The following is a 25082-nucleotide window of genomic DNA, read 5'->3' on the forward strand; positions in this document are numbered from 1 at the left end:
GAAATGGGACATCATGTCATGGAGTCATAATGGCATAGAGATCATTCAGCCCATTTTGTCCATGCTGGTTCTCTGTAGAGCAATCTACTTAATCCCATTCCCTCATTCTATCCTTGTAGCCTTGCATGTTTATGTCTCAGTATCTGGACCATTGAATTTTTGAAAAATGAACATGTCAGTAAACATGTCACATCTGCACTCTACAGACAGATAATGGACCATTTAAGTCCATGGAAATCAAAATCTCACTTTTTTTTTGGCTTATATTTTCTATGCTTTTCTTTCTTCCTTATTCCCCTCTTCCATGCATTGCACCCTTTTCCTCGCTAAAAGTGACCTGCACCCAATATTACATATACCCACTCCTTGCAATACTTAGGATCAGTTCTCGGTAATTCAACCGAATCTTTTTTCCCTTCCTTTCCAAAATGGCGGCACAGCCAAGGGCACCATCTGGTTCCGTGGGGAACATGGCTGCTAACACAAACCTTGGATTTAGTTCTCATACACTTTGGCACTAATATGCCACATTATGTGATATTCAACAGAAAAGCATTGCTACGCTCAAATTTCAGTCCTTACAAAATGGGACTCTGCCAACAAATGCAGTTCATAACAAAATGAAAAGTGAGGAATTTAGGGAAAATATTTTTCTGATTCATAGAAAAAGCCACATTTAACATGGAGATAGAATTTCATTCAAATGAATTTTCCCTCTTCCCTAAAATCAACCTAAAGCATGGATGCGATGGAGCATCCCTTCCTGCATTTAGAAAATATTGAATCAGATCTTAAAAACAGCAACCTCGAGACTGATTCTGTCCCAGATTTGGATCATGCTGGTTTTAGGAGAAAAAAGGAATTGGAGCTTTAATTCACCAAATAGGATGTGTCGGGCAGACTGGGCCAAGCCAGTTTTTGGGTGGGGTTAAGGGTCGCTCGTGCCACTCAGCGCAGGAAAAGACAGTCGCACGAAGCCAATAACTATTCGGCACACCATTGCGCCAATGTATCACCTAGCCAAACAAGCTGGTATGTTATTTTACTTATCTAAAAAGAATTAAAATTCATGCATGGCAGCTTAAAAAAATGTCCTGTTTTTGGACATCACCAGTTTTTGGATAGCCGGATGTGAGACACTATACCTGTAATCCTAACTATAACCAGCAAAAATTAATCCATTAGGATCCATAAACAAGCAGCAGGCACACTAACCATAACCACTATGTAGGGAGTAATTCAAATAGAGCTGTTAGTATCTTATACACTTAGTTTACTGCCACTTTTCTAAATGAAATGCAAATACTTTTTATTAATTCCACATATTGTTATTAAAAGTCACCAGGGAAATGCAGTCTGAACAGCAAAAAGAAGTTGAAATGAACAATACTCACTCTTCATCCTTGACTGCGTCGAAGCAGTCATTGCAGACTCGTACCTGAAACTCAAAGCCCATCACAGGGTAGGTAGTACGCTTAGTGCTGCATTTCCCACATATAGCTTTGCCGCACTTTCTGCAGTGATGCTAAATAGAAGTGTAAAAGAAAGGATTGAAGAAAATGCCAAAATAAATTTTCATTCCACCTCCTATATAGAGCAGAAACATTTTTCAACTAGTGGCAGAATTTTTAATGAACTTCGAATCAATCGCCAGACTCCAGATTTAGTTTAACAAGTTTCTATGGATTACTGAACAGATGTTATATATCTTCACTGAACTAATTTGGATAAATTTAAAAACAAACCAATTGCAATATATGGTTTTTAGACTAAATTTAATAATTTACTGCTGCAAAGCCTTTGAGTTTTTTCCAACATCATAATTTCTCTTTTTTTGCTAGTCTTGTGGGTTCATCCAAAGTGAAAGTCAGCAATATGAGTAGCGAATCATTTAAGAACATCCTGGAATGGATCTTTCATCATAAGGTGCATTTCGAGTCTGAGGGTTGAAATGTCCAACTGCGCAGTGGGCACAGGTAGAGGGTCATTAGCCATGGTGGGGTGGGGGGAGAGAAAGTGTGACAGAACCCTTGCATGTCACAATGAGTGCCAGAAAGTTTTGTATGCCACCAAGGGTTAGGATTTGCCCTTCCAGAGATCAAGCTGAGCGACCATTATTTAAGTTAGCCATTATTATCCAAGTCATTACCTGATGTGGTAGTGCTTGTCGACTCAGTGTAAAGTTTGGATCCAATCAGCGCTAAATACATTATATCACAGGTTACATATCATTGAAGATTTTCATGGGTGACACTGTTAATCTGAATATTTGATTTGAAGAGGCCTCATACCTTTCTAGTCTTAAAGAATCGTCGAGCGTGTTTTTTTTCCAGCCATTTCCTACTTCTATTTGGAAACCAAAGAATTTGACTGTGGCGGCATTGGTCATTTCTTTAGCTTGAAGCATGAGGTGCTTGCATTTTTTGCACTTCTCAGCCCATGCCTTCTCAAATGCCAAGTTGTTGTCTTTCTACCTATGATATCTACAACTGCCACCTGTTGCTCTTTCTTGAAAATTATGTTAGACTTCCAGTTATGTTAGACATCTGTTCTTTCAGTTTCTCCAAGATCTTAGAATGATGCTTGATTGGTTCATTTTTGACTGATACGCACACTCCTGATTTGTGGGCAAGTATCTCATTTGCAAACTAGTATCTCCCACATGTTTTTAATCATATTTTTTCAGCCACATGTAACAATGCATGGGTATAGGCTGCATTTTAGTAGCATTCCCCTTATGAACTGGGACTGTTTCATTCTGTGATGTATCTGTCCAAGTTTGACGTTCTATCACTATGGTAATATTTGATGCTCAAGCCTTGGCATTGGAACTTTGCCCATCTCATGAACTCCCATTGCTTTCATTCTGAAAACCTATTTTCCAGGTTTCACACTCTCACTGGGTTGACTTGTGAATTCTGCCCACAAATCCACTTCCTCTTCCTGGATGGATAGTAGTTCTTGTTGGTCACTAGCAATCAATGTGCAGTTAATGGGCCTGCTATTTAGTTTCATCGTTACTTTATATTTCCTTGTTCTAACATGCATATAATGGGGTTCATTGTTATATTCAAGACCAATCTTGATAAAACCTCTCCACGTGAATTGAAACTGTTTTAGTTCTGTCACTCTCTGGAGGAGGCGACGAGTGTCTGAAATCGGTTTATTTGTCTAAGATTTCAGTGAGTTGCAGTTCCTCTTGTTAATGTCCCTGAAGCCTTGGAAATTTTGTTTTAGTTCCAACAGGTGCTTTGTTTTCTCCTCCGACCAAATTGATTTTCTGGCAAATTGCTACAGAGCATCTGGAGAACGAGGCTGATATTCTTTTATTCATTTCTCCCTGCGACACGGTGCTGTTGCTCATACTGATCGAGACCCCTTTGAGTTGCGTATTATTGGTCACACTTCTCACGGGGGAAAAATGTCTTCTGGTTTGGGCAGCCTTCTGCTCTTGCATTTGGCGCAATGACAGGCATTCACGTGACAGTTGTTGGTTTTGTTGCATCTGTCAGAATCTTAGGGCAGAATATCCCCCCCCGCACCCCCCCCACCCCCGTTTGGGGTGGTGGGGTGTGGTGGAGATGAAGAAACAGGCGTGCCAATTAAGGCCTGCCCAGCGTGACATCCACATGGAAGCGCTATGTGCTCCCTGTGCGGGCGGGGGGATTCCCTCAGCCAAGAGTGCGCTCTTTCGCGCATGCACACGAAAGAGCAACTCATCTCCCTGAGGCTAAGTGCTGCCTCAGGGAGATCGGCTGTACATTAAAAAATATTTAAAATAGAAAAAAAAAATCCCTGACATGTCCCCTCATGTGACAGTGTCACATGAGTTGGGACATGTCCATAACTTTTAAAAACAGTAATTAAATTTTTAAAAACATACATGAAACCTCATCCCTTAAGGTTGGACGGGCAGGTCCATTAATTACTTAAATGTCTCTGTCAATGGCCTCAATTGGCCATTGACAGGTCAGCAGGTGCACAACTGATTTTGCTGCCCCCCCCGCCTACCTGAAAATTTAAATGAGGCTGGTGACGTTGGGCGTTCCGCCCTCCCGCTCACCGAGGAGAAAATCCTGGCCTTAGGTTTTTTTTATCTAGGTGCAGCCTGAACAGGCCGACTTCTTGCACCTGTGGCATTTCTACCAAGTGTTTTTAGTCGCTTTGGGTTTGAGTCTTACATGTTTCCCGCTGCCATGTCTAGCCCATTAGAACGTTTGTGTTTAGTCATTCATCAGATTAGGGCACTGTTTGCAAGGCCACCATTCACTGCCCATCTCAACTGTCCTCGAGAAATGGGTAGTGAGCCATCTTTTTGAAGCACTGCAGTCTGTATGCTGTAGATACTACCAAACGGCACTTCAAACGTGTGCTTCAGGATTTTGACCCAGTAAAGGAATGCTGGAATATTTCTAAGTCAAGATGGTGTGTGACATGGAGGGGGAATTGCAGGTGGTGGTATTCCCATGTACCCAGTGCTCTTGTTCTTATAGGTGGTAAATGTTGCAGGCTTGGGAGGTGCTGTCAAGGAGACTTGACGAATTGCTACACAGCACCTTGTAGATACACTGCAGTCACTGTGCATTGGTGGTGAATGTTTAAGCTGGTGGATGGAGTGGCAATAAAGAGCGCTGCTTTGGATTGGATGGTGTCAAGCTTCTGGAGTATAGTTGGAGCTGCATTCATCCACACAAGTGGAGAGTATTCTATCACACTCATGTCTTATATCTTTTAGTTGGTGGACAGGCTTTGGGAAGTCAGCAGATGAGTTATTCCCTGCAGCAAAACCCAGTGTCAATGGTGATCCCAGGGTGGGGGCTCCAGTGATGGTAGTGCCATTGAATGCCATGGGGGAGTAGTTAGACTCTTTCTTGTTGGAGATGGTCATTGTGTAGCACTTGTCTGGCAGAAATCTTACCAGCCACTTGTCAGCTCAAGCCTGAACATTGTCCATGCCTTGCAGTATGCAGGTACAGACTGTGTCAACATTGGAGAGGTTATGTATGGAACCAATACTGTACAATCATTACCAAACAGCCTCTCTTCTGGTCTTACATTGGAGGGAAGGCCATTGATGAAGCAGCTGATGATGGTTGGTCCTCAGATACTGCCCTGAGAAACTGCTACAGCAATGTCCTGGGGATGAGATGATTGGTCTCCAACAACCAACCTCCTTTGTGCTAGGTATACTCCAGCCTTTGGAGAGTTTCCCCCCTGTCCCCCACAAACCCCCTTCTCAGTTTTAATTTCCTAGGTGTCATTAAGGCTTGAACAGTATATTGTTTGGGTTGAGATGATGAGTGGTGTCCCCCAGGCTTGTGGGCACTTATCTACAATCTCTTTCTTGTAGTCACCTATTGGTTCTCCTGTTTGCTATGGTGGAGGCCTCTCTTTATCTCTAAGTACTAGAGTCTTCCAAGAGCCCAAGATGAATGCCACCCCACCACACTGGGGAATATTGCAAGAAAAAATGTTAATGATCTTACTAGATCAGCCAAGGTTACAGAACCCACTATAACTTTGCACAAGTACAATGTGTAAAGCTTGACAGGCAATCAAAATTACCTCCCCCTCACACCGTGTTCAATAGCTTATTGTAAATGGTCATAAGACAGTGTAGCAACCAATCATTGTCTTGATACATTCTAACATTCAGTGCAAAATTATCCTCCCATCTAAATGTATTTAACTGTTGCGCATAGATGTCAGCACACATACACACACACACACAGACACACTATGGCTGCAGGCTGCTATTTCAGCCTTACTGCACGTCATCATTGCATTTATTAGTCAATTTTCTTTTGCACTTCTTTAGGAGATGATAACCTAAAACAACCACGAGTGATCAATGACAAGTGATGGGTCCCTCAATTTTAGACCAATGACCTGAAAAAACAGCTCTCAAACATCTGAAAAAAAGGCTAAGGAAGGTATATGTAGCCCACATTCAGTAGCTTGGACAGTTCTGTCCGAACCCACTTGTGGTTGCGGAAAACTGAAATACGTTAATACAAAAAGAGTTACAGTATTAAGCATCTAATAAAGCTGTCAAATATTTTAGATTTATGAAGAGCTACACCACACACCTGTCGCAAACCAAGGCTCCTTGTATCCCACATCTGTTTGAAATTCCAGAAGAATGGCTGTTTACAGTTTTGACATGAATCACTTTCCTGCCATTGTGGAGCCTGTGAAGCAATAATCAAAAGTTACAACAAAACTGGAGCAAACAAGTAGATGCTGTTGCTATTAGAAGAATACAACGAAAGCCAGGAACAAGAAGATTTATCATTTTTCCATCGGTGTATCATAACATTGCATCCTCAGTTTATACACTGGTTAAGTGGGCTTTATATTTACGTTCAGTGGGTGAATTGCAGAAAAAAAAGCATGAGGGAATTCGGTAGGATCATGTGCAGAAAACCACAGAGATGGCTCCTGCCCCATTTTCCTGCTGCAAAAAGTTACTTGCTTCAACTATGCACTGAAATAACACTGAAAACAGTAAGAACATTCTCCTCAACAATACCTGGAAAAACTCAGCAGGTCTGACAGCATCTGCGGAGAGGAATACAGTTAACGTTTCGAGTCCGTATGACTCTTCAACAGAACTAAGGAAAAATAGAAGAGAGGTGAAATATAAGCTGGTTTAAGTGGGGGGTGGGACAAGTAGAGCTGGATAGAGGGCCAGTGATAGGTGGAGATTGCCAAAAGATGTCATAGACAAAAGGACAAAGAGGTGTTGACGGTGGTGATATTAGCTAAGAAATGTGCTAACAGGTGACATTAAGGGTAGAAAGCAGGACGAGCAAGGTACAGATAGCCCTAGTGGGGGTGGGGAAGGGATCGAAATAGGCTAAAAAGTAGAGATAAAACAAATGGATGGAAATACATTTAAAAATAATGGAAATAGGTAGGAAAAGAAAAATCTATATAAATTATTGGAAAAAAGGGGGATCGGAAAGGGGGTGGGGATTGAGGAGAGAGTTCATGATCTAAAGTTGTTGGACTCAATATTCAGTCCGGAAGGCTGTAAAGCGCCTAGTCGGAAGAGGTGCTGTTCCTCCAGTTTGCATTGAGCTTCACTGGAACATTGCAGCAGACCAAGGACAGACATGTGGGCATGAGAGCAGGGTGGAGTGAAATGGCAAGCGACAGGGAGGTCTGGGTCATGCTTGTGGAACATTCTCCTGCTATTCTCTCAGCAGTAGAGACTGAGCTAGTTCAATCTTTTCTCATCAGCCATTCTCCTTAAACTTAAATCATTCTCAGTGCTCATCGCTATACCCCCATTCATGCCGATCTTTTTGCAATGTGATGAGCAGAACTGAACATAGCTTGTGCTCCAGATGTGGCCTGACCAGTGCATTGCACAGTCTTAGCAGAGCTTCAGTAAACTTGCATTCCACTGTTCGAACTACATATACAAGCATTTGATGAACTTTTTGTTTGGGCATTGCCAGTGATGCGCATCATAATATATGGATGTGTTTTGTGCTATGTGAACTAAGTTCTGATAAACTTTACTGCATGGAATGGGTTAAGTACTCATGTCAAATTATGCTATTTGGGAAAGTTTTTAAGTTCCCAGACTAGTTGAAGTCTATGTGGCTGAAAATCAAGGACACCATTGATATAGCAGACCCCATCAAGATTTTAACAAGGGCATTGCTGATCAGAATTTTAAACATTTTGTTTTTGTTGTGTAGAGAACAAACATCTGTGTTCATAACATATGTAATTAACGTTTGAAAATAATGAACTGTTGAAAAATAGTAAGCAAATAACCTTGAGAATGGTTAAAAACAAAGATTGGGAAGAATGAAGATAATAAGCAAGTGAGTTATTAAAGTTTGAAGAAAATAGTATCATTGCTGTCATTGAACAAGAGAAAGCAGTGGCAAACCTGAAAAATCGTTACTGGTAAACTGTAGAGCAAGCCATTGTTTGGGAATGCAGGTTAACATTCTCCTTAGGAGGGGCAGTGTTAAACATTACTTAAGAATAATACTGAATAATAAATTGCAAATTGTAGAAACAGTAAATGAACTAAAAACAGATTTAAATCAAGCATGTTTTGTTTTCTGACTTCCTCTGCTCCAGAATTGAACAAAGTTGGTAATGCAGAGATAGGCTGACAGATGAATCTGCAACCAGTGCAACGAAAACCCAGAAGTCAAGTGGAGTTCCAATTAACCCAATTAAAAATTGGGTATGTCAGTGCTGAATTCATCATTATACCCAGCTACTTTTCTTCATTTTACTGTGTTAATTTTTTTATTCACTCTTTGGTGAAAAGCGGAGGGAACATGACACAATCGTAAAATAGTGGAGGGGCATAGATATGGTTGTAGTAAGCGAGAAATATAAATTGGACAAAAGGAGCACAAGACTGGATAACATTAACACAAAATGCACAAATCTTGGTTAGAAACTAGATTTTTCCACCCATAACATAGTGCACATTTGGAATATATTCCCAGGGAAGGTAGTTGCTTGGAAGGGGGGTCAATTGACTTCTTGAAAACAGCTGGCAGTTTGACCCACTTTAAGAAGAGAATTAAAAATTAATGAGGGGCTAATACAAAGAAAGATAGGAAAAGGTGTTTAATTTTCCATATAGTGAGAGGTGAAGAGGTGGTGGAGAATAAAGGAGTCATCACTAGAGTAACTAACTATATAAGGTTCTGGATGGATAAATCAGAAAGGTCATCGACCTTAAAGGTTAACTGTTTCTCTCTCCACAGATACTGCCCGATATGCTGAGTGTTTCCAGCATTTTCTTTTATTATTGAATATTCTTCTTTGCCTTGGTTTTATATAAATCTTAAGATGCTTCCTTAGTTTCTATTACCCTTTCTATTTTAATGTCCAAATTTATTTTCAGTATCTGGGTCATTTACATAAATAACAAAAAGCAGAGATCCAAGCACAAATTCCTGTGGGATGCCACTCAACATCGCACCGCTCATCCCATCCCATCCTCGTCTTTACCATTTAAGGTAAGGGGCAGGAAGTTTAGAGGGGATGTGAGGAAGAATTTTTTCACCCAGAGGGTGGTTGGAATCTGGAACTCACTGTCTGAAAGGGTGGTAGAGGCAGAAACCCTCAAAACATTTAATAAGGAGTCGGATGTGCACTTGCGATGCCATGGCATACAAGGCTATGGGCCTAGTGCTGGAAAATGGGATTAGAATAGTTAGGTACTTGTTTCACCGGTGCAGACTTGATGGGCCAAAGGGCCTTTTTCTGTGCTGTAGACTCTCACTAGAACTCAGATTCCTATATTTTAACCAATTTCACTTTATTTTCATGGCCATTAACTTAATTAGAATTTATAAATTATTAAAAATTATTAAATTATAATTCTATTTATAATGATGCAAAAATCCATCTGAAAGTTCAAAAATTATATTAAAGAGAATTTACTGTCCACTTCATCAAATAGAGAGGGCACAGCACTGTTTCACAACAATACAGCTTGGGATGAGAAAATATAGCTCAGGATGAGAAAGTATAAACACTTGGCTTTGAATTTTTTTAAAAATTACTGGACGATTTGTTAGAGATGTTTAAAATAATGAGGAGATGGGGCAGAGTTATTTGATAGCAACAGATTATTTCCAGCAACAGAGAGTTCTAAAACCAGGAGACGTATATGTAAGATTAAATGCAAGTGATTCAGGACTGAGGCCAGGAGAAATACTTTCTACACAGAGGATTGTGAGGCTGTAGAATACACTGCTGGAGTTAATGATGGAAGCAGAGATGAGGTTAACATTTATAAATAGGTTAGATAGGTGAATGAAGAAAAAGGGGATATAGTGATATAGGGACTGTGTGGGTGCATGAGTCTAAGATGGGCTGGAACATGAACGCTAATATGAACTGGTTCAGCTAAATGGCCTGTTTCAATGTCATAAGAGATGAATTACGTAGAAATTATGCCCAGAAGGACATTCGGGAAGCATGGTCATCCGCTTTTAAATCTATATTGATCATCTCTTATTTTGTAACCTAGAAAAGTACATGTATAATAATCTAACAGTACGATTACCATTATTTGGTCTAGTATTAAAGTTCGGGTAATAGGTCCATTGTTGCCCAGCTCAGATTTGTCAGCCTTTTGAAAATCTAACTATCTTTTTGCTTCCAATCTGATGGAGCTTTACTAGCAGTCATAAAGATCGACAATTCCTCAGCTATTTCTTCCCTCATCTCCTTCAACATTCCTTGATATACGCCATTAGGCACAAGGGTTTTTAAACTTGCCCAGTATATTTGTCACCATGCCTCTAAGTGGTAGATCTGGATATAACTATTATCCACACCTGCATGTTCCACACCTACAACGTGTGCACAGAGATACATTTGTTTCATTAAGGATTATTATGAGCATAAGAGGAGATTTTATTGTTCCCCACTATGTCACAAGCAGGCACTAAAGAGGTAAAACTATCCCAAAAAATCCCAGTGTTAAAATTGCAGGCCTATTTTAACCCCAGATATGTACAGTTTCATTAGTGAGCCATAGAGCTGTTGTGGATATTGTTCCATGTTACCATAAAATTACTATCAATATTTGAATTGGTTATCACATTTTCTGTAACTGATATATGTTAGACTAGTTTCACCAATGTAATACCGAGCAGCATAGAGTAACAATAAACTTTCATGGAAGTAAAGTTCCACACACAAATTACAATTAAAGGATATATTCTGGGGGATCGTTTAGGGATATATAGCCACTATTATGACCCACTGGATAATGAATGAACTGGACACATTTAGTGCACCTTTGGATAAGTCGTGGTCAATACTTGCTCATGTTAGAAACATAGAAACTAGGAGCAGGAGTAGGCCATTTGACCCTTTGACCCTGCTCCGCCATTCAATATGATCATGGCTGATCCTTTACCTCAATATACAGATTCTCTATTTCAATACACAGATCTTGACAATTTTGGAAAGTGATAAGGTGCAACAGAGTATTTTATTAGGATACTATGTCCATGTTTGAAGAAGCACAAGTTTATTACCTCTTCTCTCTGGACATCCATGTTCCAAACTACAATACCCCCATCAGCAGCACAGGAAATCAGCTGCCGTGTTAGCTGCAAGTAGCGCAAAGATTGCACTTTGTCACTGTAAACAAATCAGAAATCTGTTATGCATTAGAGACTCACATTACTAAAATATACATATATTGGATTCTATAACAGCATTTATTCTTAAAGCAGTTTTTTGGCAGCCGCAATTAGACATCGAAAACAACTGTGAACCAAAGTCAGCACTTAATAATGACTACACAGTTCCCTTTCTGTAAAGTGAAGGTCTCTTTAGTCACTGATCTCCAGTCAGACCCAAGAATTTCCACCAAAACACCCTATTTCCCCCCCTTTTCAATGATTTAACGATGATTTCTATAAACAGACTTTGACCACTATGATACAAAGGCTGCACATTTCAGCAATCTCTGCCTTAGCGGGTTAGCAATCAACCTACTAGTTAACATTAAACAAACAGTCTGGTGCACTCTCAATAGGTAAATATCATAAATAATATAAATTCATTTCCAAGTTAAAATTAATTTAGTTAATTTAAAAAAATAAAAATACAAAGATAATTCAGAAACCAGAAAGGATAATAGTGAACATAAATACAAGCAAGTTACTCTTTTCAATAACTTGTCCTGAAGAAATGTAACCAGTTTCACAGAAAAAAAGCAGTCATATTGAGAAAATGAATTCACTATATTTTATCTCACGGCATTTTAATTGAAATTAAAATGGGATGTGCACAATATAAATAATCTCATAGTATAATCTCAAGTTGCATAAACCTCCAACTGCAAAAATCTAAAATTCAAAAGGGTGAATTTTACAGCATATATTTGAAGGTGGGGGGTTGTAAAGTGGGTGGCCAGCCCAACATCTTCCAGAGCACACCTGACCTGTTTTATGGGGTGCAGGTAAGGCATCAGCCAACCCGCCTGCCCCTAGGCTTAATGAGGCCCTTAAGTGGTCGCATTATTAATTAATGATTACATAAGGACCTTATTCTGCCTCCACCACAATAATACATGCAGCAGGGCAAGGCAGGAGGAAGATGGCCAGCCCAGAGGTTTCACTGCACTGGTAAAGGTGAGAAAGAAGGGGGATAGTTCCTTTGGTGGGGTCCCCTGTGCCTATTGGAGGAATTCTGGCCCCCAAGATGGTATACCCCCACCTTGTACCTCCTGCACCCCCCTCACTGGGATCTCTCGTCCCACCCCGACCAAAATGCCTGGACTTACCTTAACGTCCAGTATCCATGTTCTTCCTTCCTGGAGATTGCCTTGTAGTCTGAGCAATAGCCACTGCTTGTTACCAGCGCTGCTTGGACTACTGATTGGCTGACAGATCTTGAGGGTGCAACTCCCTGTGCCTGAGGGGTGGAAGTCCCACTCGCATCTCATTAAGGCTGCCCCCTGCCAGATTTAAAGTCGGCATAGCGCTGACCGACTTTTTGACTTGGGGTGGGGGGGGGGTCAAGGAATATTGTAACATTTCCCCCGAAATGAAGTTACTATAATTTTTTTTTAAAGATAGTAATAACACGTGCAGCCGGATGTGGTAAAGTGAGGTACCCTGTCCCTTTAAGAGAATGCAAGTGTACTGATCATGTGACAGCACTGACTAATCACGGTGTAGCACAGGCAGCTGGGAACTGTACGTATAGTTCTGGAGGTTTCTGAGTGAGTACCAATGATCTGGTGCTCTGCCCTGTCTCAATAAACCATAACTGTTTATTCTAACATCAGTCTCTCCCCATTGTTGTTTGCAAGCAGTAATTGATGAAAACATAGTAAGGCATGCAGTTAGAGTTCGGTTGTCCAACGAACTCATTCACCCAAGACATAAAAGTGGGGACAGGGATAAAGAACAAAAGAAAATAAATTTCAAGACTGGTGAGCAAAGCACTGGAAAGAGCATTTATACTTTCCTTGAAAATAGGCGACAGCCAGCAATCGGAGCAGAAAGCAGTGCTGCAGTTTAAAATTTAAAAAAAACACCCTGCAGAATCACGACCACAGGAATCCCGCCAAAACTCAAAAAGAGCACGAAGCCCAGCAGAGAAAAGCCGACAGCTGCAGAGACACAGAGTTTAAAAAAAAAATGGTGACTGCTCTTAAAGTGTCAATGCATTTAAAAGGATAAATACATGAAAAATGGCTGTGGGCAGAAAATTAGAAGAGACCCCACAGAGAGCGCAACTCTGCAGTAAGACAAACACCTAAATTTGTCATTACCTGAAAAGCCCATCAGAAGCGCAGTCCCCTAGCAGTCGTTCACAATGCCGCAGTTTGGGCGTGTCGATCCATTCGACCCCATTGCAGAAGACTGGTCTCAGTGTGTCCAACGCGTAGCTTTTTTCTTTAACCACTATCAACATTGCAGGGGAGGAGAAGAGGAGGGCGATTCTTTTGCCCCAATGCGGGAGCAAAACATACGGGCTGATCCGCAGCCTTAAGTCACCTAGCGCCCCAGACTCGAAGACTTTCGACAAGTTAATAAAAATTGTACAGAGCCACCTGAGACCAAAGCCCTCAGTTACTATGCAGCGCTTCAAGTTTAATTCAAGGAGCAGGCTTCCGGAGGAGACAGTAGCTGACTATGCGGCCGTTTTAAAAGGCATTAACTGAGCATTGCAAATTCAGAACATCCATTAGTGATATGCTGAGAGACCAGCTGATATGCAGGATTGGAGATGATGCTATCCAAAGGCGTTTGCTAGCCGGACTTCAATAAGACATTAGAATTAGCTGCCATGATGGAGCGTGCCGTTAGAAATTCCAAAGTTATAAAAGATACACAAAACGGTGCTGTCCATCTGGTCGAGCAGGACAGTCCAGCAACAAAAGGTGCGAAAACTTTGGACTCCATGGAAAGACGAGAAACGCTCTCTAGCTCCAGACCATTGAAAAACAATGGTACTGCAGTGAAAACCCACAAAATAAATGAGAGAAATACATCCAGGCCTCCAGTGAGCGAACGACAACTCAAACAAGTCAAATGCTTTTTCTGCCACTGCTATGACCACATAGGGCGGCACTGCAGAGAAAGGCTAAAACAATACTATAAAGGCAGAAGGAGAAATTGTGAAATATGCCTCATGGAAGAGCCAGAAGAAATAGAATTAGACATCCATTCGCTATATAACCTCAAAGTGGGTAGAACTGAGCCAATCCAAGTAGTCATTACAGTTAGTGGACAACCCATTAAGATGGAAGTTGATGTGGGAGCGATGTCCATCATTGGAGAGAATACATTTAGATATCTGAGTAAAGGAACCCATCCTTTGCAGTTAGAAGTTTCGGACATAAAGCTGAGAACATACACAGGCAAAGAATTAAATGTGAAAGGGGTATGTCAAGTCAAGGTGCAGTATGAGGACCAGTCTGCAAAATTACCCCTATTTGTAATGTCAGGCAGGGGACAGAGTCTCCTTGGAATGAACTGGCTGGGAGAGATAAAAGAATTGGAAGAGCTGAAGCTGTGATTTAAAGCCCTGAAGTTTTAAAGCTAGAAGGCCCTTAATTCTCAGAAGGGCTGCCGGAAAACCCAACTACTGAGCTCATGCCCTACTCTAGTCCAGCCAACAGCAAATCCAAAGAGAAGACAGAGATACGGGTCAGTGCTCCCATGAAAAGGACACGCAGGAAGAAAGAGAGAAATTATTGTCAGTCCTAAGAAAGAAATACAAAAAGAATTTTCCTTTTCCCTTTTCCTCTTTCTCCTCACACATCATGTAGCTCATCGCTGTATTGCTTTGTGCTTGTTGCCCTTTCTCTGTTTCAGCTTGGAGGGGAGGGGCAGCAGGAGCGAACATGACTACACCCGGAAGGTGGTGAAATCATCCACTGAGGGACATTGTGGGCAACTGCCCCTGAAAAGGAGGTCTCGGAAACACCAGCCGAGGTTGTTGGGCTACGACGCTTAACCCACCAAAGATGGCCTCCTGAGAGACTTGACCTGTAAACAGTTAATGTGTTTTAAGCCTGTTTGCTGTACTTTTAAATAAAGGTGATGGGATGTGGTAAAGTGAGGTACCCTGACCCTTTGAGAGAATGCAAGTGTACTGAGCATGTGGCAGCACTGACGAATCACTGTACACCACAGGCTACTGGAAACTGTAAATCTAGTTTCACTCAGGTTTCTGAGTGAGCATGTATTTGCAGTTTTCCGTATGTCTCAATAAACCATCACTGTTTATTCTTACATCAATCTCTCCCCGTTATTGATTGCAAGCAGTAATTGAGGAGAACATAGGAAGGCGTGCAGTTAGAGTTTGGCTGGCCAATGAACTCATTTACCTAAAACATAAAATCGGACTTTAAGGTGAGTCCAGGCATTTTGGTTGAGGAGGAATCAGGGACCCCAGCAAGGTGGGGTGGGGGGAGGTGCATCTTGGGGGGGCAGAATACCCCCAATGGGCACAGGGGACCCCAACAAAGGAACGATCCCCCTTCCTTCTCACCTTTACCCATCATGCAGTGAAACCTGCTGGGCTAGCCATCTTCCTCCCACCTTGCGCAGCTGCATGTATTCTTTTGAAGCAAAATAATGTACATAATTCCCGCCACATTGATTTTTAGGTTGAGCATTTTAAGAACTAGCATCTCCAACTTCCATCAATTCAGCCATGTGTGATTTAAATCAACAATCTAATGTAAATTAGGGTGACTGGACACATTGGGGGAGAAATTTGACTTACAGACGTACATGTCAAATTAGTTGCCAGGAATTGAACATTGGGAGGGGATAGGACACATTGGCTACCATATTAATGGCCAAGATCTGCCTCATATCATGTTCTGGTAAGCCTGAAAATAGGCAAGCAGCCTGCCTGCCTGAGATAAGGCTGCTTTATGGGTGTCTTACTCTGTTGAAGGAATCCAATGCAAAAATCAGAGCTTGTCCTCAAAAGGGACCACCGGAGGACATTAAAAAATTATCAAATAGCATTTTCAAAGATATACTTGTATGTAACCAGCAGCAGCAAAAGTTCACAAGTTCAAATGGCTGATCTAAACAAAGGTGGAAATGATTTGAAGATTAACCTAAGAAGATCAAGAGTACACATCTGCCTCTTTATAAAATATTAGTCGATATATACTCCTAATCTTTGCATATAGTTCTCATCCGTTTTTAATCAGTCCTGACTGGCCCACACAAATTTTGATGAAGGGTTTCTGTCCAAAACTTAAGCCTATTGGCTTCTCTTTCAAACATCCATGGACCCACTGCGTATTTCCACCATGCTTAATTTTTAAGAATTCCACAAGATTGCTTCGCCTAATTACTTCGAGTACTGCTGAACTAAAAGCCAACGTGGCTTGTGTTTTCTAGTAGTTCCTTTTACATAAAGCTGCCTGCTTGCATATTGTAATCAGCCAGTCAATAACACTTTCACTAGAATTCTGCCTGGATGTTTCTTTAAGAACACAAATTTCAATGGGGTTATTTTACGGACCTTTGTGCTGGATGATAGAAATTGAAAAGAGTCTCTTTGTAACAATACCCAACATCAACAGTTCTAGACTAGCAACTAATTTTACTGAAGTTTATTAGTTATTAATATTAATATTTTAGTTAAAAATGATCAAATTGGGACAGAAACAATTTGTATGATAGTTGTTTTATTTCCGAAAAATGCAGAGAGGAAGTATCATTTTTTTTTCCCTGAAGAACTGGCTGAAAATGCATTTTGCAACCAGAAGTATGACATTTGTTGCTATTTCAATGTATTATCATTTGAAGATCCAGTTCAAGAAAAACAAGTCACCTTTCTATAAAAAATTCCCGCAAGAGTCCTGTTTAGTAACTTGCCCTTTTGGATCATACCCAGCGAAGTAGGCCAAATAGTTACTTCCACATTACTTGGGTTCCAAGACAATATTTTAAATATGAAAATCATTCAAAGTTTTGTTTTGGTGCACTGAAGGTTTATCTTTGAATAGTAAAAGGTGTAATTTATTCTGACAAGAAAAAGATAAATACCCATTTAAAAAGGGTCAATAAATTCACTAAGTTCAGCTTTACAATCATATGCATTATATTTTCCAGATAATTAATAAATTGGGTTAAAATGCTCCAGGTAAAAAAATAACTTCTATACAGAGGTTACACTTCTACGACAATGTAGATTTAAAATATGTGAAACACAGAAGTCCGCTCTTACACTATTTTGGAAAGACATGCAAAGAAGACACAGGCATTGTGGGATGAATGACCTCCAGCCATTCGATATCAATCTATGATTCCAAGGATAAAATGACCACATTTGAAAGGATGCCCAGTTATCAAAGGCAGGTGGAGGGGCTGAATAAGGAAGAAGATGAAGACCGTCCATTTCGGGGTATATAAGCAGGGCAGGTAAGGTGCAAGTCAATGCCAATACGCAAGGAGCAACAATCAATTGATACATTGCTCCTCTGACATCCTTGTTAAAGGATGCCACCGCAGCTTCACCAGTCACTGAACAAAATGTTTGTAGCTCCTAAGGTTATGGTGACCAGTAATGCTGTTCCATAAATATGTCACCCATTAAAAACATAAGATGCCAGTGTTTGTGGGCTGGAAAACGTGGCGCGGAACATAGTGGTACAGAAAGAGTAAATAACTTTAAAAATGGATAAGTAAGACGAACATGCAAGAAGATAAGCTTAATGTCAGCCCTATTAGTAATTTGGCCGGAGCTGTTGAAACTGACTAGCTTTTTCCAGTCTAATTTGAGATTGGCAAGCCAAGAAGTGGTTGAAAGATTTTGTTCATCCACATTTTTTCATTGATGGCTAAAAATACCATATCCTGTCAAACAAGCTAGTTACTGGAAGTTATTACCACAGCAGAGAGTATCATAGAATTATTCAGTTAACAACTAGAATGCCTTTAAATGTAGAAAAACATCCCATGGTGCTTTAGAGGTACAAAAATAAAAAGATGTTGAGGCAATGGAGAAAATATTAGGAGTGATCAAAGAGGGATTTAAAAGAAAGGGGGTGCAAAGGAGGGGCGTGGGAAGGCAGGGGGGAGAGTCCAAGAGGCTAGAGTCAGAGGACAGATAAACTAACCTAAAATGACTGTGTGCACTAATTTTAGATCTTCAGGGTTTACGAGATTCAAACTTGAGGGTATTGTGGGGGGAGGTAAGGGGGGCGGTGGTGGTGGAGAAAAAATAAAATCAGGATTTACACCAAAAGCCTCACTATAGGCCGCATTTTAACTCTTGCAAATGATTGGGCTTGGAGTGAGTTAAAATCTCATCCTATGAGTCTTACTTAGCCTGCCTCTATAGAACTACTTCCAACAGGAGTCCCTTGGTCACAACGAAAACAAACTTGGATGATTTTTCCTCCTTTGTTAATTCAAAGCACATTAAAGCCAAATGTAGCAACACCAGCTGAGTGTATCTCCAGAGCAATTAATATACTTCAGAACTCATTTATGAAAAATTCTTCTGCCATGAAAACATGCGATGTAAACTGAACTATTATTACCAGCTTCACACAGACACAAAATGAAAACCATGTCCTATTTAGTTTGTGGAGCTCATTATCTCACCAGTGGCACATTTGTCGCTGAGCCATCAGGATTTTTTGTATTGTCACATTCCAATCGAATATTTCATCTACTTACGATTCTCTGTATAATAAACAATTCCCCAGTGAAGAGAATAGGTGCCCTCTTCCCAAACTTCTCCCAGTGCCACTTCTCAGCTACTGGGGCATTGGATGTTGAGAATTGATTTCAGGCTTCTTCTCTTCAGGCAGAGAAGCACTTTATTCCCATGATGATTATACATTTTCCCATCTCAGTTGGGAAATGTAACCTACTGCCCTACAGCCTGTGGTAGCATCACGTGCTGCAATGTCCTAATCTACAAGGATATAAACTCTATTTCATTAAACATAGCCAACTTTAACTGGAACTAGCCTTTTGTACAGGAAAGAAAAATAATTTTGTAATATTAAGCTGCAGTATCGTCATTAAAAATTTTTGACAAATTCAAACAACCATTACAATACCTATCACATTAAATATATCACTGCATCACTTGCAATGCAATGGCTAATACAAAGCTTTTCCAAATGTTTGCATTAAATGTCTGTAAAAGAAAGAGAATGGTAGGCTTAAAATAAACCAGAACTCAAACCAACAAAGCTAATTTAGAAAGTTAACTAACTAATACAGACAGCAGCAGCTATCAACATTTTAGATTAGAATCAACTTTTGAATTTTTAAAAAGTGAGAGATGACAGAGGTTTCCAGTAACACAAGGGTGTGACAGTAGCACGAATATGACTCATCACTTACTGATGACCCTGAAGCAGTAAAGTCCTGCCTTTCATCCCACCAATGTCCCACATGATAATGCTGTGGTCAGATGCTCCAGAAAACAGTAGACGATGGACAGGATCCCACCAAAGGGCTCCTATACTTCCTGTTAGAACAAAGAGCAAAAGAATGATGCACACCACATATGCAGGTTTCCTGGAATAAAATATGAAATATTGTAGCAAGAAAATCATTTTGCCACAACATGCAGTGATTTATTTAGGTTGGGGTTAGGTGCTTGGGGGAGCAGGGTGCATTAGTGCATGAAAATGGAACTCACTTCCACAACAAACACAGAATCAAGCACCGCCCGATCAGCGCAGCATATTCTGTTCATATTAAATGTAAACTAGTACATAAAATGTTGGCAAGACTCAAAGTAGAAAAGTCAACCAGTCCAGATGGGATGCAACCTCAGCTGCTGAGGGAAGCAAGGGTGGAAATTGTGGAGACTCGAGCCACAATCTTTCAATTCTCATTAGGTATGGAAGTAGTGCCAGAAGACTGGAGGGTTGCAACAACATCAACATGCATTTATATAGCTGCTGAATGAACATCAAGGCACTTCACAAGAGTGTTACCAAACAAAGTTTGACACTAAGACAGAGCAGGATATTAGGGGAGATAACCAAAAGCTTGGTCAAAGGTATAGGTTTTAAGAAGCTTCTTAAAGAGAGGTGAAGAGATTTAGGGAGAACTTCCAGAGCTTAGGAATCTAGGCTGCCAATGGTGCAGCAATTAAAGTCAGGTATGTGCAAGAGATCAGACTTTTGAGGAGCAAGATATCTTGGATAAATATTGGGATCAAGGAGTTTATAGACATAGGGATCGATTTGAAAGTAAGGATGAGAATTTTAAAATTGAGACACTGCTCAATTGGGAGCCACTGTAGGTCAGCAAGCACCAGGTTGGTGTGTGAACAGAACTTGGTGCAAGTTAGGATGCAGGCAAAGTTTTGAATGAGCTGAAATTTATGGACAGTGGAAGATGTGAGGCTAACTATGACAACATTGGAATCATTAAGTCTAGAGGTAACAAAGGCATGGATGAGGATTTCAACAGTGAATGAGCTAAGATGGAGTCAAATCATTAAACGTTAGAGGTGGAAATAGGCAGTCTTAGTAATGGCCCATACATGTGGTTGAAAGCTCATCTTAGGGTCAAATATGACACCGAAGTTGCAAACAGCCTGTTTTCAAATGTTACACCCGTACTGAGAAAAGTGGAATGGGATAAACCCTGTAACTATAGACCAGTTATCCTAAGATCAGTGGGAAAACTTTGAAAGATTAATCAACAACAAAATCAATTGGCACTTGGAAAAATACAGGTTAATGAATGAAAGCCAGCACAGAGATCTGTTAAAGGCAAATTGTGTTCGACTAACTTGATCAAGCTCTTTGATGAAGTAAGGGAGAGGGCTGATGATGGTAGTGCAGTTGCTGTTGAGTACATGAATTTAGACAAAATACCACTTAATAGACTTGGAGCAAAATTATAGCACATGGGATTATAGTGACAGTAGCAGTACGGATATGAAATTGGCTAAGGAACACAACGCAGGAAACAGTTCTGAACAAAAACAAAAATAGCCAGAAAAACTCAGCAGGTCTGACAGCATCTGTGGAGAGGAACACAGTTAACGTTTCGAATCCAAATGACTCTTCATCAGAACTAAAGAAATATAGAAATGTAGTGAAATATAAGCTGGTTGAGGGGAGTGGGACAGGTAGAGCTGGATAGAGGGCCAGTGATAGGTGGAGGCAAAGAAGAGATTGCCAAAGATGTCATAGACAAAAGGACAAAGGGGTGTTGACGGTGGTGATATTATTTAAGAAATGTGCTAATGGTGACATTAAGGGTAGAAAGCAGGGCAAACAAGTGGCAGATGGCCCTAGTGGGGGTGGGGTGGGGGGAAGGGATCGAAATGGGTTAAAAGGTGGAGATAAAACGATAGATCGAAATAAATTTAAAAATAGGAGGGAAAAGAAAAATATATTTAAAAATATATATAAATAATTGGAAAAGGGGATCGGAAAGGGGGTGGGGATGGAGGTGAGAGTTCATGATCTGAAGTTGTTGAACTCAATGTTAAGTCCGGAAGGCTGTAGAGTGCCTAGTTGGAAGATGAGGTGCTGTTCCTCCAGTTTGCGTTGAGCTTCACTGGAACATTGCAGCAGGCCAAGGACGGACATGTGGGCATGAGAGCAGGGTGGTGTTGAAATGGCAAGCAACAGGGAGATCTGGTTCATGCTTGCGGAGAGACCGAAGGTGTTCCGCAAAGTGGTCACCTAGTCTGCGTTTGATCTCTCCAATGTAGAGGAGATCGCATTGGGAGCAGCGAATGCAGTAGACTAAATTGAGGGAAGTGCAAGTGAAATGCTGCTTCACTTGAAAGGAGTGTTTGGGCCCTTGGACGGTGAGGAGGGGGGAAGTAAAGGGGCAGGTGTAACACCTTCTGCGGTTGCATGGGAAGGTGCCGTGGGAGGGGGTTGAGGTGTAGGGAGTGATGGAGGAGTGGACCAGGGTGTCCCAGAGGGAATGATCCCTGCGTAATGCCACCAGAGGGGGTGAAGGGAAGATGTGTTTGGTGGTGGCATCATGCTGGAGTTGGCAGAAATGGCGGAGGATGATCCTTTGAATGCTGAGGCTGGTGGGGTGATAAGTGAGGACAAGGGGGACCCTATCATGGTTCTGGGAGGGAGAGGAAGGAGTGGGGGCAGATGTGTGGGAGATGGGCCGGACACGGTTGAGGGCCCTGTCAACCACCATGGGTGGAAAACCTCGGTTAAGGAAGAAGGAAGACATGTCAGACGAACTGTTTTGAAAAGTGGCATCATCAGAACAGATGCGACGGAGGCAAAGGAACTGAGAGAATGGGATGGAGTCCTTACAGGAAACAGTTCTGAACAGCTGTCTTTCAACACTGGAGGAAGTGAGTAGTGGTGTTACCCAGGAATCGGTGTTGGACCACTGCCCTTTTTTATATATATTAACGACCTGGTCTCAGGTATACAACGCATACTTGCAAAGTTTGTAGATGACACAAAACTCTGAAATATAGTAAAACAGGAGAATAGTAGTAGAGTTCAGGAGGACATAGGCTAGTGAAATGGACAGACACATGGCAGCTGAATTTTAATGCAGATAAATATCTAATGATGCACCTTGGTAGTATCAATAAAGAGAGGCAATGTAGACTAAATGGTACAATTTTAAAAGGGGTTACAGGAACAGAGAGACTTGAGGGTGTACATACACACGTCTTTGAAGGAGGCTCGACAACTTGAGAAGACTGTTAAAAATTAAAAAAAAAAACTGGGTTTTATAATTAGAGTACAAAAGCAGGCAAGTTATGCCAAGTGTTTACAAAGCACTAGTTAGGTCTCAGTTGATACACTGTGCCCAGTTCTTGGCACCAAACTTTAGGAATTAATTCAAGGACTTAAGAGAGGGTGCATAACTAGAATGGTACCAGGGATGAAGTTCCATGGAGAGGTCAGAGAAACTGGGGTTATTCTCCTGAGAACAGGGAAGGTAAAGAGGGGATCTGATATTTGATATTTGAGGAATGTCCAAAATCCTTAAGGGCTTCGGTAGTTTATTCCTATTTACTGTTTCCCATGGGATAGTGGATGGTAACCAGAGGATACAGATTATGGCAATTAGCAAAAGAACCAGTTGGGACACAAGGGGGAAAAATAAGCTAAATGCTCTCCTTATCTGCTGTATGATTCTACTGATGAATATTCCTTGTACTCATTGTCAAAAATGTGACCCTTAGACCAGTACTTCCCTTCTGCATCAGTATGATTCCCCTGCTCCTTTTTCCATTTGAAGCACCCTTAGGTATCAAAATGTATCTGACCATTTATGCTGAATTATGAACAGCATGCATTGTGAATTTCCATCCAACAGAATATGAGTTAGGGCAGTCTCAAATCAATCAGTCTGATTGAAATGTAGACCCAGATCCCAAGGAGATGGAATCAGTGAGGAATTTATCTGTTTATCATGGAATTGTTCAATGCCTTGGCTGCCCTTCGGGTGGAGGTGGTGTGGAGGTGGGGGGGTGGTTGATTGATGAGAGAGAGAGAGAGAGAGAGAGAGAGTGGAATAAAGGCCAGAACCCTCAAAAAAAAAGTGAAATTTCGATCAGTGGTCTTAAAAAGTAAGTGCTGTAATGATTTTTCACAACATTTGAAATCAGGAAGTGGGGAGAATAATTCTAATCCTGAAACAAAAGCAGAAAATGTTGGAAAAACTCAGCAAGTCTGACAGCATCTGTGGAGAGAGAAACAGAGTTAACGTCTCAAGTCCACATGACCTTTCTTCAGAGCTGAAGAGAAGTGGAAATGTGATTAAATTTACACCATTTATGAGGGGTTGGGCAGGTGGAGCTGGATAGAAGGCCAGTGATAAGTGGGGACAAAGGAGGGATTGACAAAGATGTCATGAACTAAAGGACAAAGAGTGTGTTAATGGTAGTGGTTGTGCTAAAAAAGGGTGCTGATAGTGGCATAACCACTAGCACTAACCACTACCATTCACACTGCCTTTGTCCTTTAGTTCATGACATCATTGTCAATCCCTCCTTTGTCCCATCTATTGCTGGCCTTTTATCCAGCTCCACCTGCCCCACCCCTCTTAAAAGCAGTATAAATTTCATCACATTTCCACTTCTCTTCAGCTCTGAAGAAGGGTCACATAGACTCGAAACGTTAACTCGGTTTCTCTCCCCACAGGTGCTGCTAGACCTGCTGAGTTTTTCTAGCAGTTTCTGTTTTTGTTTCAGATTTCCAGCATCTGCAGTATTTTGCTTTTATCTTAGATTCTAATCCTGTCTGCTATCAAGAAAAGATAAGCAATTACACAAGGAAGAAAGGAATAGAAGGTTATGCTGATAGGACTTGATGGAGGAGGAGTGAGAGGAGGCTTGGAGGAGCATAATCACCAGCATGGGCTGGTAGGGCTGAATGGCCTGTTTCTGTGCTGTTCATTCTATGTAATGATATTAACGGGGTGCAGGCTCAGTGAGGCCCAGAGACTTCACAAGGCAGAAAAGAAAAATTGTTGGGTTGATTGCATGATATAGAATGAGTAGAGTTATGTACAAATTTGAGATTTTTTTTCTCTGTATTATTAATTTTATTTTTGAGCTATACATTAGGCTGTATGCCATATAAAACACTGGTGGAAAAAAATCTAAAACCCATCAGAAATAATATTTGAGATAGTTTTGCAATTCAATTGGGTCCTTAGATTATTTGAAAGCACAATGCTTTCGGAAATGTGATTGACGCAAGGGAAAGTGGCATCTGGTAACTAGCTGATTAATGAAAACAACTCTGTTATCATTGACAGACAGACATGAAGCACAATCAGGCAGCAGCAGCAGGTATGTACACATCACCTTCATGTCCTTTTAATGTTGAAATGATACTGCAAGAATTCTGTTCAAGCTTTAATAATGTGATCTGTCCGGAGTAATCACCCACAAATGCATGACTTGTTTCTATATCATATCTGAATAAATCGGGAGTTAAAAAGAATAAAAGTTGATGGCATTCTCCACCCAACACAACAAGCTACATGATAAAAGTATGATTTTCAATTGCAACAAAAATTGGGCAGAATGCAAAGTGACTGCCAATTTGCTGTTGCCAACTTTGCACTAATACTCAAGATAAACGTATATCA

The 25082-nt window shown here is 40.9% G+C and overlaps 1 protein-coding gene across 1 annotated transcript in view; it reads right to left on the bottom strand.

The window, feature by feature from the left end:
- The window catches only part of wdfy1 (WD repeat and FYVE domain containing 1), a 75422-nt gene that overhangs the window by 7391 nt on the left and 42949 nt on the right, over positions 1–25082 (bottom strand). The window contains exons 6-10 of the mRNA XM_078563724.1: positions 24796–24908; positions 19362–19488; positions 11043–11148; positions 6090–6191; positions 1395–1525 (exon numbers count right to left, since the gene is read on the bottom strand). Of these exons, the coding sequence (XP_078419850.1) occupies positions 1395–1525; positions 6090–6191; positions 11043–11148; positions 19362–19488; positions 24796–24908 (579 nt within the window). The remainder of the gene's footprint in view (positions 1–1394; positions 1526–6089; positions 6192–11042; positions 11149–19361; positions 19489–24795; positions 24909–25082) is intronic.

Source organism: Cetorhinus maximus, chromosome 19, assembly GCF_964194155.1.
Source record: "Cetorhinus maximus chromosome 19, sCetMax3.hap1.1, whole genome shotgun sequence".
Classification (NCBI taxonomy): Eukaryota; Metazoa; Chordata; class Chondrichthyes; order Lamniformes; family Cetorhinidae; genus Cetorhinus; species Cetorhinus maximus.